Below are 14,876 nucleotides of genomic sequence, written 5' to 3'. Positions count from 1 at the left end.
TTTCTATCCCTTATCCATCTTCCTCCCCACTAAGCCTGTTTTAAGAGATCATTCCTTCCTTTATCTTTGCTGTGGAACCCTCATATGTTAAGCTTTCATTAGTCCTCTTAGCTATTGTTAGTCTGCTTGGACTTCCATAGTAGGAAACATAAATGCGTTTTTTCCCCTGTAGTTCTGGAGGCCGGAAGGCTAAGGTCATTGACAGGCATGGCTCTGTTGGTTATGGACAGCCACTTTCAGGGTCCTCATCAAGAAAGAGAGAGAGAGAGAGAGAGAGAGAGAGAGAGAGAGAAATTTTCTGTGTTTACAGTGGATCAAATTGGGTGTCTTGCAATGCTAAACAAATCTTCAGCACTGAGCCACAGGCTCTGTCTTCCCTGAGACAGGGTTTCTTTCTGTGGCCCTTGACTGTCCAGGAACTTGCTCTGTAGACCAGGCTGGTCTTGAACTTACAGAGATCCATCTGTTTTTGCCTCCTGAGTGCTGGGATTAAAAGTGTGTGCCACCACTGCCAGGCATACTGCCCTTTGCTATTACTTCATTTACCTAAACTCCCTCCTAAGACACAGTCGTCGTCCGACCATCCTCACGCCGCTCACTCTGTTCGTCGCTAAAAGAGGAAGTGTAAGTTTTGTTTAATTTGCAGAAAACATCATGTTTTTTTAAAATGAAAAGAAAAATAATTTATTTATAGATTTCTTTTTGTCTGCATGTTTATTGTGCACCACCTATGTGCAGTGCCTGAGGAGGACAGGAGAGCTTGTCGGGGCACTGGAGCTGCAGACAGTTGTGAGTCACCATGAGGGTGCTGGGGGAATCGAACCTGGGTCCTCTGGAGGAGCAGCCAGAGCCGGCCCTCCATCTTTCCTAAAGTATTGTAGGAGCTGGCCTGGGAGATGAAGACTAACGGTTTTCATAAAGATATTCTGGCAAAAAAGACCCCCTCCCCATTACAAGATGGCCATGGACTCTGGATCCACGACTCAGTGCATTCTTCCTCTTCTGTCTGCTTCCTACCCATAAAAGTCATGTCATAGGCCTGAGTTCTTTAAGATGTGTCTCATAGACAGTGCCTCTTCCCAGCACCCAGGATGCCAGCCTTTGGATAAAAATTAGTTCCTTTCTTCTAGTTCCCATGCCCTGAGTACTGGCTTCTGAACAGTAGTCAGAACCTGATCCAATACTATAGCTATGTGAGATAAATCAACCGCTTTATCTTGGCTCGTGGTTCTAGAGGTTGCCATCCATGATAAATTCGCTGTATTGATTTGGACCCGGGGTGAGATGGCATGGCACGTTCTGACATAGAACATGGGAGGAGCAACGCACTTGGCTCCTGACCGGAGGTGGGGAGAGGAAGGAACTGAGATTTCAGTCTCCTTGTGAAGTCTCCTCCTGCAAACACAAAAGACCTCCCAGCAGCCTCCATTCTCATAACTTCCTTGTATTCTAATAGTGATATAGTCTGGGGACCAAGCCTTTAACACACGAGTTTTGGGAGAACAATTGAGATCCAAACTATAGTATCTGCCACCTGGACCAAGTCACTTAATCTTTCTTCCAGTGACAAATGTATTGACCACCTAGGATGTTTGCTGTGAGGGTTAAATGAGAAAATACCTATAGATCATATATGTCTCTGTGGTGTATGCTGGCCTGTGCCAGTGTGTGGAGGCTGGAGGTGGATTTTTAATATCTTCCTTTATTATTCTCTATCCTATTCTTTGAAACGGTGTCTCTGAACCTGGGGTTTGTTGTTTTGGCTACACTGGTCCCATGGATCTGCTTGTCACTTTCCTTTTCCCATTGTGCCAGCATCATAGGCATGTGTCGGCATCGTAGGCATGTGTTCGGCATCATAGGCGTGTGCCCACTTCATATGTGTGTGTCGGCATCATAGGCATGTGCTGCCATGCCTGGGGATTCAAGCTCAAAGCCTCATGCTTCTGAAGCAAGCACTTCACCCACTGAGTCATCCTCCCAGCCTTTAGAGATAACGCATAACCCTATCAGGGCACGAGGACAGATGTTTGTGTTCCTGGACTCAGCGTGGTGCCAGGGTCCATCTTTTGAGGAACTTCCCTGCTCGAGTGAAGACCCACAGCTGAGCAATGTACGCAGAGGGGGAAATCTTTGGAGCACTCAGTCCTAAGTGGAGTGTTGTCATCAAACCTCTGCCTATTAAGAGGTGGACGCTGGGTCTCATTCCTAACCAAGAAGCTATTTGCAATTGATACTCACTAGCAAAGGGAAAAAGTCCATTTCTTCTAATCGAGTGTCATTAGGTCTACCAACCACACTCCACCAGACCCTGCAGTATTTGACCAACACACAACAAACTTGGTGGTGTTTTTTCTGTTTTTTTTTTTTTTCCCTTCCTTGTTGGTCTTTTGTTTGTTTGCTTTGACTTTTATTTTTGTTTTGTCTTGTTTTGAGAGAGGGTGAGGGATGAGGAGGATCTGGGAGGCCCTGGGGAGGGAGAAAAGTGTGAGTCAGGCCAGAGTTGGGGGCCTGGTGCTGAGCGCATAGGAAGCTGTGGCCGGGTGCCAGAGACACAGGCTCAGATTGGGCAAGAACAGGGAACTGATCTGCAGGTCACTCTGATCCTGGCCAGAGATATTTGAAGACATCAACAGTTCTGGAAAATGAAGAGGCAGGAAGTGAAACAGGGGAGGGCTGGAGAGGAAACAGCAAACTGTATCCTAGCCCTTCCACACCTGGCTCCCCTTCCTACACTGTGCAATGAGGGGCGTGTGTGTGCACGTGTGTGTGTTTACAAGGGGACCTCCTTTCTCCAGCTGTGTGAACAGAAACATGTCCTCCACCCCCACTGCTCATGGCCCACGTTTCCAACTGTGTTTCTATTTCTATTTGCTGTCCAAAGTCCTAGGGGGCAGGAGATGACAGATTAGGTGGACTTAGACACTCAGACACAGGGACCCGACTCTCGCCTAGACCAGCCCCCTTCTCCTCTCTCATCGAGCACCACCTGTCCAGTTCTCCCAGGTTTAACCCCTCGCTCCTTCTGCGTGGGCTGCCTTTGGAAGCCGGAGTCGGCTCGCTATACTTTAACAGGTAACAGGTGGTGGGGAGACATGTGGGACTGGGGATGTCTAGGGCTAAAAAAACCAAAACGTGGTTCAAGGACACTGGGGGAGGAATGGGAACCTGTTTTCTAGTTTGGTCCACAAGAGTATGATAGGAAGACCCCTGGCTGCACCAAGGGACAGACCGCCTCCTGGGAAGAGATGGGACCCTGCAGAATTTCAAGCCCTTTCCCAAGCTAATCTCCAACTCTGAACCACTCCCCTTGACCTTCTCGGGTCCCAGTATCCCTCCACAGGAACTCACCTCTTAGCACAAACCCAAGTTCCAGTCCTAAGAAAACCACAGCTCAGCTCCAGCCCTCGGGCCCACTATGGAGAAGGACTTTCAAGACATCCAACAGCTGGACTCCGAGGAAAATGACCATCAGCCCAGAGGCGACGAGGAGCAAGGCACCCACGGGCAGAATCCTAGGACAGAAAATCCATTTTGGAAAGGCAAGTGTCCAGTTTCTGGGGCCTTACCTAGATCCCCGCCTCAGCTGCCAGCTTCTCTGTCTCACATTGACTCAGCGGGCTGGGTGTACGTTTGTCAGAGTCAGGGTAACTATTGCTGTGATAAAAACGCCATGACCGAAAGCAGCTCAGAGAGGAAGGGGTTTATATATAAAATACCATGACTAAAAGCACTCGGAGAGGAAGGGGTTTATCTGGCTTATGATTTCACATCACTGTTCATCACTGAAGAGTCAGGACAGAAACTCAAGCAGGGCAAGAACCTGGAGGCAGGAGCTGATGCAGAGGCCATGGAGGAATGCTGCTTCCTGGCTTGCTCCTCATGGCTTACTCAGCCTGCTTTCTTATAGAACCCAGGACCATCAGGTCAGGGATAGCCCCACCTACCATGGGCTGGGCCCTCCGGCTTCAATTAAGAAAATGCCCTACAGGCTTGCCTACAGCGCTGTCTTCTGAAGTCCTTTTCTCAGTGGAGGCTCCCTCCTCTCTGACGACTCCAGATTGTGTCTTTGATATAAAAGTAGCCAGCTCAGCAGCAGCGTCCCTGTACCTGTGAGCTGCTGACCCCTCTGAGTGCAGGTCCCAGGGATAGGGTGTGTGCCTAGTAGTGAGAGAAGGCCCGCAGCTGGAGATGAACCCGCCCTCCAGAGTGCGCGTGTGCACACGCATATATACGCCTAGGAGGAACGGGGAACCCAGAACCGGGGGTGTGGGGATGAAATGGGCTCGGGGAGATCCTGGAGATCCCCACTAGTTTCCTGCCTGAATCCTCCGCTCGCACATTTGACACGGGCCCTGCCCTTGGTCGGGAAAAGGTTTTAGCCTGGCCACCCACATGTTTCAGACTCTGCATTTTTCATCTCAGAGGGAACCTGGGATTTTTGTTATGAGACAGGCTCTCACTGTGTAGCCCAGGCTGACGTGGAGCTCACTGTGTAGCCCAGGCTAGCCTTGAACTCTCGGTAGTCCCCCTATTTAGCCTCCTGAGTGTGTGGATCATAGGTGGGCACTACTGTGCCCAGTCAACTCAGACCTTTTAACTGTCTTTCACATGTCTAATGTTTTATATGTGTGACCTAGTCGTAGCGTCGACATCAGTATTCTGTCTGTCCTAACATCCGTGTCACTTCTGAGTCCATTTCAAATGATCCTGGCATCTCATTTTGATAGATTCATTTATTGGTAATTCATTTTTGATGCTGGCCTTATACATACAGGCAAGTGTATTATCACTGAGACACCCTTTCCTCATCTGCTTTGTCAAATTATTCGTCTCCTTCATTGAACTGTTTTCCTATTTTATTATATGTCTAGTAACTTATGGTTGGATGCGGAGCATTGTGCCTTCTGTCTTGCTGGTGCTGGATGCTTTTGTATTTCTCTAAATACTCTTCAGCCTTCTGGGATGTGGGTGAGTGCTTACGGCCTCTCTGACCCTTTGGCCTTAGCTGTCTTGGTTTCAGGCTTTCAAGCTGTATCCGCAATCAGGGAGTCTACTAGATTCTGTCCCAGTTTCTCCTCTCTGCCCAGAGACCTGAAAAGTTTCTCTAGGTAGTGAGTAGTGAGCTGAGCAATGGAAGAACTCATCTCTTTCATTTCTTCATCTTTCAGGGATCAATACCTTTCATAGCCCAGTGTCCGTCTTATACATACATGCATACATGAATATATATGTACGCATGTATGTGTGTGCGTGTGCGCGTGTTTTAATTGATTTTTTCCTGAAGGAGTGTTAAATCTGGCAGCTTCTCTATCTTGAGTAGAGCATTTCAAGCTTGTCCACACAGCGCTTTATATGTCCTAACTCATATAATACCCAGAACCACTAAGTCAGGAGGCCACTCTTGCCACTGTCATCTTAGAGATGGAAGAGATGGGGACACGAAGACTGAATGGCCTGTCCATGATGTCAGAGCTAGTTGGCAGCTCAGCTGGTTTATTCTGGGTTCCCTGGGTTGTGACTTGCTAAGTCACAGGTCAGCTGGGAATCAGGACAAGGGTTTCCTGCAGAAACAGTCAGGACTTGGGCTGTAGATTTTCATATGGAGAGGCTGGTCAGAAAGTACTGCTAGAGGGAGCATATCCTAGCCTGTGCTAAAGCAGAACGCACAGGACTAAGAAACTTATAATGAACAGGCACGTATTGGCTCATGTTTCTTCAGTCTGTGAACCCGGGACTGAGGGCTGTGTCTGGTAGGGTTTTCTCATGCATCAGTCTAAAGTGGGAGGACATAGAGAGGGTGGAAGGGACCACAAAGGGGGAGCTTTTAATAAGGCTGCTCTCTTGCAATGATGTCAATAATCCACTCAGGAGGGCAGAGTCCTCAAGATCTAACCCCTTTCCGCTAGGTCCTCCCTCCCCACACTACTGCCCTGGGGACCACATTGGTGGCACATTCCAATCACAGCAGAGAGGAATACAGGTTTCTGGAGGGTGTCAGGGGAGGTGAGAGGCAGCGGAGGCTGTGCTTAGGGCTTGGGAACTCAGAGGCATATTCTGTCTAGGTTAAGTTGGGGTCCTAAGTATGGCTGCAACACCCGACTCAGTATAGCAGTAGGAAATGACCTCAGGAGGACTCCTGGCTCCTGACTGAGATTATCCCCAGGTGTAAATTACACCGGCTCCATTCCATGCTCTACTCGCTAAGCGCTACAGGAACGAGGCTGAAGATTTAAAAACAGACACAGACAGACAGACAGACAGGGCCACATGGACATCCCTGAGACAAGAATGCCCACTTTATTGTGCTCAGGGGCAGTTTCTACAGGGCTCTGGCCATGCCCCAGCTCTTGGGATCTTTCAGCTGCGGACTCACCAGAACCCACTCCCCTGCCATCAGGGTCTCGTGCTCAGAGCAGAGGAGAACCGGTTGTTTACAAGAAATTCAGGGTCTGGTGGTCCTCAGTCCCCATCACCCAGGTTGCAGGGGTTGCTTTGGCATGGTGACGTTGAGACCGAGAAGGCCACAGAGTCACTGGCTGATGCCTGTCTGAGGGCAGGAGGGTGGTACAAAGGCAAGGGGAGGGGCTGGTTCATCAGGGTAAAGATACAGGTGAGTGAGGATGCAAATAACAGCGTGTGGCAAAGTGTGTGGATGTATGCACACGTGTGTGAGAAAACGTGTGTTCGTTAGAGTGGAAAGGGAAGGTGTGAGTGTGGGGCAGATGGACGGGGCAGGAGAGGTGACCGTGGGATGATGGAAGGCCAAAGGGACAGTAGAGCCAGCGATCCTTGGGTTTTGGGGGATGACAAGGACGGTGGGAACTGGGGGGAGATGGGTAAAGTGGACGGACCTGGACAGGGGCTTTCAAGACGCTCTTTCTGGTGGGATGAACTGGACTGGAGAGCCATGGTAGAACTGGGAAGAACTGCCAGCACTCCAGTCTGAAGGGACAGGGGCTATGGGAGGACAGAAGTGATCTGTTGGTCTCTTTGACTCATGGGAAGGAAGGAAAACATTTGTAGACCTCCCTTTTTAGGGTGTGTAGGAAAGACCAGTCTGCACCATTGTTTTTAATGGGTCTCCTGTCCCCAGGTGTAAGATCTCGCCTATGTACACAGCTGGTGTATCTTATGTCACGTGCATGTGAATGCTTGCACAATTTCATGTGGGCACAGGTGTGCACCTCTCTCTCTCTCTCTGAGTGTGTGTGTGTAGGATCAAAATCCATCCAGTTCCCTCAGCCCCCACCTGATTTTCTCTCTCATCCAGGCTGTGTGCTTCATTAGACTTCTGTGCCTCTCTGTGTCTTATTCTCCGTCTCTCTAGTCCTCTGAAATTGTTTTCTGACACACATATTCTCTCTCACAGGGCAGCCTCCTTCCCCTCCCTTTGCACAGCGCCTCGGCTCCAGGCTCTACCTCCATCTGCTTGCTCTGGCCTTCAACGTCCTGCTGCTGGTGGTCATCTGTGTGATTTCATCGCAAAGTGAGGTCATGGCCTGGCCCTGGTGAGGCCAGGATAGAGAAGAGCTCTGGGGAGTGGCGGGGCACGGACGGGGGCTAGGGGAGGAAAGGAGATGAGGTGGAGGCTGTGTGGGGCAGATTCTGGGAACAGATGGGAATTAGTGGTGGGGAGATGATGGCTGTAGTGATGGGGGACACAGCCCCACACCCAGCTGGTCCCCAATGTCCCCTGACAAGGCATTCAGCTGCAAGGGGAGCTGCGGACCCTGAAAGAAAGTTTCAACAACTTCTCCTCCAGCACCCTGATGGAGTTCGGTGCTCTGGATTCCCACGGTGAGCTGGGAGGGATGGCTGGGACTTTATCCATACGGATTGGCTGGGCATGGTGCTGGGTCTGCAGTAAGAGTGTGTTCATAGGCTGTGGGGATGAAACCCAGGGCAGAGAATCCAGCCAAGGGAACAGACACGGCTTCTGGTGATACGGTCCTGACCTAAGGGATGGCGCAGGAGGTGACGTGGCTATTAGTTCCAGGCAGAGATGAAAAGAAGCCATGATGGCCAGGGGTGAAGAAGACCACTGTACATTTATGACAGGAGGTGGTGATTGACCGACAGTGGTGAGGGGTCAGAGATGGAGGGGCCAGGCCCACAGCAAGCTGTGTAGACTGTGTGGGGCTTGGCCTGAAAACATGGGGAACCAGTGAAGGAATTTAAGCAGCATGGGGGCCTCCCTTGGGTGAGGCTGAGAGTCTAGGTGTAGATTAGCAGTTTGTGGGATGAGGTAACAGAGCCTCCGGGGTACCCAGGAGTGTGCAGCCAGAGAAGCATTCGGGAGGCAGACTGCTGGGGAACCCGTTCAGCATTCCTCTTCCTCAGGTAGCAGAGATGACACACTGGCATCCTGGGAAGCCAGACTGGAGAAGAAGCAGCAGGACCTGAAAGCAGGTCAGAGGTCACCCCAGCCCCCACTCCTGGGTCATGGTGATGTGTAGTGTGGTATGTATCTGTGTGTTTCCCCAGACAACAGCTGGAGCTCTGGGCCTGATCCCGGCAGGTGTGGAGCCACGTGTCGGCCGCATCTCTGCCCATGTGTTTGTCTCTTAGATCACGCCACTTTGCTCCTGCACCTGAAGCACTTCCCTCTGGATCTGAAAATCCTGACCTGTCAGCTGGCGTTCCTCCAGAGCAACGGTAGGGTCGGGCGTGGCTCTGATCCTAGTGTGTCTGTCTCTTCCAGCCGGATCTCATTCCCCTCTGCTCTCCTGTTCCCTCAGGCACAGAATGCTGCCCCGTGAACTGGGTGGACCACGGGGGCAGCTGCTACTGGTTTTCTCGGGGTGGGCTGACCTGGGATGAGGCGGATAAGTACTGCCAGCTGGAGAATGCCCACCTGGTGGTCATCAATTCCTGGGAAGAACAGGTGAGCAAACTTGAAGGCAGACTTGATCAAGCAGCCTGGTCAAGGTTCTGTTATTTACTTATTGTTGTTGTTGTTACGAATCAAGTGTGTAGCCATGGCTTGCACTTGGGGGCAGAAGATGACTTTGCAGAGTTGGTCCTCTTCTTCCTTTATGTAGGTTCTGGAGACGGAACTCAAGTCATCAGGTTTGCATTTATCTGTCGAGCCATCCTCCTGACCCTTGTGTTTCTTATTTATTTACTTAGCTTGTTTCCTTTTTTCTTCTTTCTCTGTCCTTTTAGAATTTCTTACACTGTGTTCCGATCTAATCTACCTGCTCCTGGACCTTCCCTCCAAATTCTACCAGAACCACCGTATCACCTGTCCCTCCCAACTTCATACATTTTTTTTTTTAACCTAATGAGTCCAGTCGGTGCTTCTAGAATGAGCATGGGTAGAGGGCCCTCCGCTGGAGCATGAGCATCCAACCGGGGCTAAAGCCGGAGGTCGTGGAGGGCTTGTGTGAAAGTGTGTGTTTCTGGACGTGACAGGGCTGTTTTACACATGCGCATGCAGGGGCTCATGTGCAGGAGCTGTGGAGTAGTTGTGTGCACAAGAAAGAGCTGCACTAGACTAAGCCAACCCAAATCCCAGGATGGATAGGAGCCCCAGCCTGGCTGAGGGAGACAGAGGCAGTTTTTCCCTGGATGCATCTCTTGTTTTTAACCTAAGGAAGAATACAGAAGAGGGTGGCAGGACTCTGGGAGGCTCACGGTGGAACTGTAACTGTCCTACGAGGTGGGAACGAGGGGCCAGGTGACCGAGTGATGCAGAGACAGTCACAGGACAGAATCTTGGGAGTCAATCAAGAAGGGCTGAGAGTCCCCTCTTGCTGTGTTGGCAGTTGGGTGTGGAAAAGGAACACACTGGGAAGACTTAAATTGCTCTCCTGCAGTGGGCCACTGGGTCCTCATTGACCCTAAGTGTGTCCTGTGTTTTCCTTCCTCACTGCTGTCCCCAGACAGTAACCTGAAAACCACAGAGGGGAGCCAGTCTGGCAGAGTGGAGGACAGATTTGCACAAGGAGGGCAGTGGTAGCATTCGCTGCAGGACTTACTACGATTTGGACGTGTTCATGAGTTAATTTCTTTGATCCTCACGACCTCTTTGGGTGGGCACCCTTATCATTCCCACTTGGAGTTCAGGACACCAGGGGAGAGAGGTGAGGTGACTGTCTCAGAGCCAGCAAGCCATTGTGGAGTCAGAATTGGGACCCACTTGGCTCATTGCTCAGTGTTCTCAGTCTGCCCCCTGAAGACTGAAGGGTCTGTGGGGGCTTTGTTCTGTTGGGACAATGCTAAGCAATTAAACCATTTGAATACAGAAGTCAGAATGGAGTTATTGAGTATTTTCTGTTTGTCCGGCTATGTAAGGGATTCTCACAGTAATTTCAAACATATTTTGGGTTACTGATTAGATTGAAGTTGCTAGTATTTAATTTTGACATATGAAAACATATGAAAATTTATTTGTAATTTAGCCTCACTTGTAGCATGAATTCTAATTGGTCTTAATAAAAACTCAGAGTCAGATATAGGGGTTAAGGCTGAGGATCAGAGAAGCAGCAGCCGCCTCTAGAGAGACATTTTACCTTTACCAATGCTCAGACCGAAGGGGCGGTCCTGTCCTCCGACTGCATCTTCACACTGCATCTGTCTTCATCAAACCTCAGACTGCACTGAGCTCCTGTCTTCTCCCGCCTCCACCTCCCTAGTGCTGGGATTAAAGGCGTGGAATCCCAAGTGCTGGGATCACCTTTGTGTGAGCTCTGTTTCTCTTGTGTAGCCCAGGGTGGCCTTGAACTCACAGAGATCCCTTTGCCACCACTTCCTGGCCTCTAGTGACTTAGCTTTGCACTTGGATCCCCAGGCAATCTTTATTTGTTAAAACATAAACATCACTACGCCCACTAGTTCACACCTACAGTTTCACAGTGGACTGTGTTCTCATTGGTCTGAACATCTCACTTACTACTTTCAACCTTGAACTAATCTTTGGCTGATACACAGGGTGTGGTCCTTGTGTTTTCTAAGTCTCTGTCTATCATTTCAGTTCCCATCATTTTTGGGCATCTGGGTTTTAAATTAGTGGTTCTTGGCCTTGGGGAACAAATGTCAACCCCGTGTCTCTTACTTTCAAAGTAAATTCATTGTCTTAAAAAATGACCCAATCAACAGTTTTGGAACAAAAGGCTTCTAGGCTTAGCTCTTGGTGCACAGTCCACAGCTGCTCATAGTGTGAACATTTAGCTTCCTCTGTGGGGGCAGGGCATGAATTCCGTGATAATTTCCCTCCTTTCCCTGCCGTGAATTGGTGCAGTTCCTTCTATGTTCACTTAGGAAAGGGCAGATGAACGGTCTGGACTATTTCCTTTGGTCATCTCGCACTATTTGACTCTGCTCAGCCTTGAGCCTGGGGGTTTAAATCACATACATTTGTCTTCGGTGATGGGAAGCATCAGGTAGCCACAGCGAGAACATTCTATCTCCAGGTCTCTTTGCCCCGTCCCTGTTGATATTTCTGAACCTGTGAAGCAGCCTCACCAGCCCTGGGTGGCTGCTTCTCCATGAACTGGACATACATGTAGCATTCTAGTCTTTATAGGCACTGCTGTCCCCGAGTCTGCTCTTGGATGAGCAACCTTGGTCTCTAGGGAATGTGAGTGGAACTGGGCTTGTTTTTCTCCAAGCGCAGTCAGAGACTCTTCACACACCATCAGATGGGATTATTCGAGTGTGTGCCAGGCAAAGTGCCTCTGTTTATTTTATAGAACCAGGTGACTATACATTCCCTACGTACATAAAATGGTGGATTTAAATTCCCAGAGCAGCCACATTTGTAAGAGCAAGCCCCTTGGAAAGGTTTTAGTCCTAGGAAGCTATGTGTAAGAGCAGGGACCTTGGCACAGAAGCTTGTGACATTCCCCTAATTGGGAAATTGCCTTTACCCAGGCATCTTCCTATTTCCGGTAGAGACTGTCAGGTTCCATGTAGTCAGGTCAAAATGTTATTCTGGGCAGTGAGCCCAAGGTTGGAAGTGCTGATGTCCGCAAACCTCAGGAAATGACATCAAAATCACAGCAAGAGACCTAGGGACCAACAGAGAGAAGAATGAAACCAAGGTGCTTCTTGGGTATTGGGATTTGTGGGACAGCACGGGCAGGGTCGCCAAGACTCTGGTGCAGAAGATGAGAAGCTCGGTGTTGCTATAGCAACGGTTCTAGGAATGGAGTGGGAAGTGGGTGCAGGCTGGAAACAGTGGTTGTCACGGCTAAATGCCGGGTTGACTTTCTGAGTTCCAGTAACTACCTTCTGAGGTGAGAGTTACTTTGGCGCCCACCTTGGAGAGCCACTAAGGCTCAAATGAGATGATCCTCACAAAATGCTTGGTATGAAGTCAGGCCCTGCGAATGCCCATTTAACAATAGCTGTGCTCACAGAGGGAAGAGGGAGGGTGTAGCTGTTGGGAACTGAGGGCATTGGGGCAGGTTAGGCTGGGGGGGGGTCACTTGAATGCTCGCATAGATGAGGGGTAAAGCAATTTGCTCTCCTAATTGTTTTTCCAGAAGTTCGTTGCAAAGCACATCGGCTCGTTTCACACTTGGATAGGTCTCACTGACAAGGATGGCTCGTGGAGATGGTCAGATGGAACCGATTACAGGAGCAACTACAGGTCAGTCTCTCCCCACGGGCATCTCCTTGTTTGCGCCAGGGATGACCACATGGCCTTTCACCTCAGGCACTCCCATAGGTCCCTCGGGGTCAATTCCCCCAACCTTCTGCCCCCCTTTCCAAGCCTGCACATTTTCAGCCCTTGAACCCTTCCAAGGCTGGGATGTTTTGGGTGGGAGATAGGGTTTTAGGTGGGTTAGAACCCTCCCAAGGTTAGACCCTGAGTTTTCTTTGACTTACCTTCTTAGGAATTGGGCCTTCTCTGAGCCCAATAACTGGGAGGGCCACGAGCAGGGTGGTACTGAAGACTGTGCCGAGATTTTGACAGACGGTCACTGGAACGACAACCTCTGCCTTCAGCTGAACCGCTGGGTGTGTGAAAAGAGGCGCAATATTACCGGCTAGGAGCCTGCTCTGCCAAGTCTCCCTTGTCTCCTCTGCACCCCCCACTGCATCACCCCAACTTCATTGGTGGTGATACTGAAGCAAGGAAGAGAAACAGAGTCCAGCATGAGGAGGAGTTATGGGAAATGGGAAGAGGGCGGCTTCATTGTCCCCAGTCTGGGAAGGGAGAGAGTCCAGCGCTCTTTGCCATCACTGTGGTTCTCAATGTCAGCCTTCGGAACGGAGGAGCAACAACAACAAGATGATACTTGAGAGTCACATGGTCTGGTTATTTGGGATGGGGGCGAAAGAGGAGTTGGGAGGGTCTGGAGGAAGAAAGGTGTGAGTCCCCAACGACCATTCTGTGATACACTGATGTTCAGAGCAAGGGAGGAAATAGGCATGAAGCAGGAACCTTGGTGGCTAGCGTCGAGATGGTTGGAGCTGTTGCCAGAACCTCAGAGATTCCTTGAAGAAGAGAGTTCTCTAAATTCAAGGGTCTCCCCTAACTGAGTTGTCAGGCAATGCCCTCACTCTAAGCCCCTGGGGAAGACAGACTGACAGACAGACAGACCAAGCTTTCCTTCTTCACTCCACTTTGCCCCAGAGTTTAACCACTTTCAGGGTGCCCTGTTGGTGTGTTTCCACAAATACAATGCTACATAGAATCAAACGCCACTGCCACCACACTTTGCAATGTTTGTGATTGTTCTTCTAATAGATGACACTACCTGAGAGGTGTTTGCTTCATTGACTGTAGCAGCTGTAGAGAAATCTGAAGTATGAATGTTCCCGGCCTTATTCAGTTATTCACTACAGTAGGTAAAGACGTGGCATTTGTATTTGTCTTTATAATGTTGGAAGCATCTGATGAATCAGGAGTTTCCAATGCTTGGTTACAAATTCTCAGTGACCGTTCCCTTAAATTAATACAGTTTTCATCAATTTTTCAAGATACTGGAAACCAGGACAATTTAGACAGCCATCTCTGGTCACAGGCACAGAAAGTCCCTTTCCTGTGACCTTGCCATTGGCAGCCCATGTGGCCGCTAGTCCAGTTCTCAGAGTCTTCATTGCTTTGTGACAGTCTCTGTTTCTCCCTGCAGTCTCAGCTCTGACCCCAGGACTGCCTGTTCCGTCCGGCAGCCTGAGCTTTTCCCAGCCTAGTTTCTCCAAATGCTTTCAAATTCCTTCTGCAAACTGCTTCACACACTTAAGAGGCACGTGCGGTCGGCTGCAGCCTCAGCCCCTCCTCCTCAGTGCTGCTTGGCTTCATCAGTTGGCTCTTTCTGCCTTGACAAAATACCCAAGAGAAAAACCTAAGGGAAGAAAGAAACTATCTCAGACCATAGCCTTGGCTTCACTGACTGGTAAAGTGGAACCAAGGTGGCCGGAGTGCGTGTCACGGAGTGCATGTGTGGCAAAGAGACAGAACTGAGAAAAAACACGACCCGAGGCTACACAACTTGTTCCTCCAGCTAGGTTCTGCCTCTGACAGTTTCCTGGGAACCTCCCAAAACAATGCCACTTGTTAGGGACCAGATGTTCAACATATGAGTCTGGGAGAGAAGTGAACTAGTGTCTCTCAGTCCGAGACAGGGCACTGATGACGGCCAAAGGAAGGATTCCACCCAAGTCTAGCTTAGGGAATCATTGAGTTTGCTGGGGTTCCTTGAAGGGGCATGGTTGACATACGGAGAGCTGTGTCACCAAAAAGCTCCACCCCAGCATGGATATGGGCTCACACAAGCAGTATTCCTGGGGCTCCCTACACACCTTTCAGGGGTTCGGCCTCCTGTCCTCTCCTCCAGCTATTGCTGCCAGTTTTATTACCTTTGAGAAGTGGCCCAGTGAGCTGTAAGTCATACAGACTTCCTATACCTTCAGAAGTGGCC

The 14,876-nt window shown here is 49.9% G+C and overlaps 1 protein-coding gene across 1 annotated transcript; it reads left to right on the top strand.

Moving 5' to 3' along the window:
* Positions 1–2,937: 2,937 nt before the first annotated feature.
* Asgr2 (asialoglycoprotein receptor 2) lies at positions 2,938–13,256 on the top strand. Its single transcript, XM_041665162.1, has 9 exons — positions 2,938–3,075; positions 3,331–3,542; positions 7,373–7,489; positions 7,705–7,800; positions 8,344–8,412; positions 8,572–8,658; positions 8,742–8,887; positions 12,492–12,598; positions 12,846–13,256. Exons 2-9 carry the CDS (start codon positions 3,419–3,421, stop codon positions 13,000–13,002), a joined length of 903 nt encoding a protein of 300 aa, XP_041521096.1. The 5' UTR covers positions 2,938–3,075; positions 3,331–3,418; the 3' UTR covers positions 13,003–13,256.
* Positions 13,257–14,876: the final 1,620 nt, after the last annotated feature.

The sequence above is a fragment of the Microtus oregoni genome, unplaced genomic scaffold (genome assembly GCF_018167655.1).
Source record: "Microtus oregoni isolate MIOR12 unplaced genomic scaffold, Mior012 000015F_ref0000493, whole genome shotgun sequence".
In the NCBI taxonomy this organism is placed as follows: Eukaryota; Metazoa; Chordata; class Mammalia; order Rodentia; family Cricetidae; genus Microtus; species Microtus oregoni.
Note: the sequence above shows the minus strand (reverse complement) of the source record. Positions and strands in the feature narration are given on the sequence as shown.

Bases quoted from the DNA above. Each gene is read 5' to 3' on its own strand.
- Asgr2 (XM_041665162.1), top strand. From the start codon at position 3,419: ATGGAGAAGGACTTTCAAGACATCCAACAGCTGGACTCCGAGGAAAAT. The intron at 8,888-12,491 runs GTGAGCAAACTT...TTGTTTTTCCAG, and splicing joins TCAATTCCTGGGAAGAACAG to AAGTTCGTTGCAAAGCACAT. The intron at 12,599-12,845 runs GTCAGTCTCTCC...TTACCTTCTTAG, and splicing joins GATTACAGGAGCAACTACAG to GAATTGGGCCTTCTCTGAGC.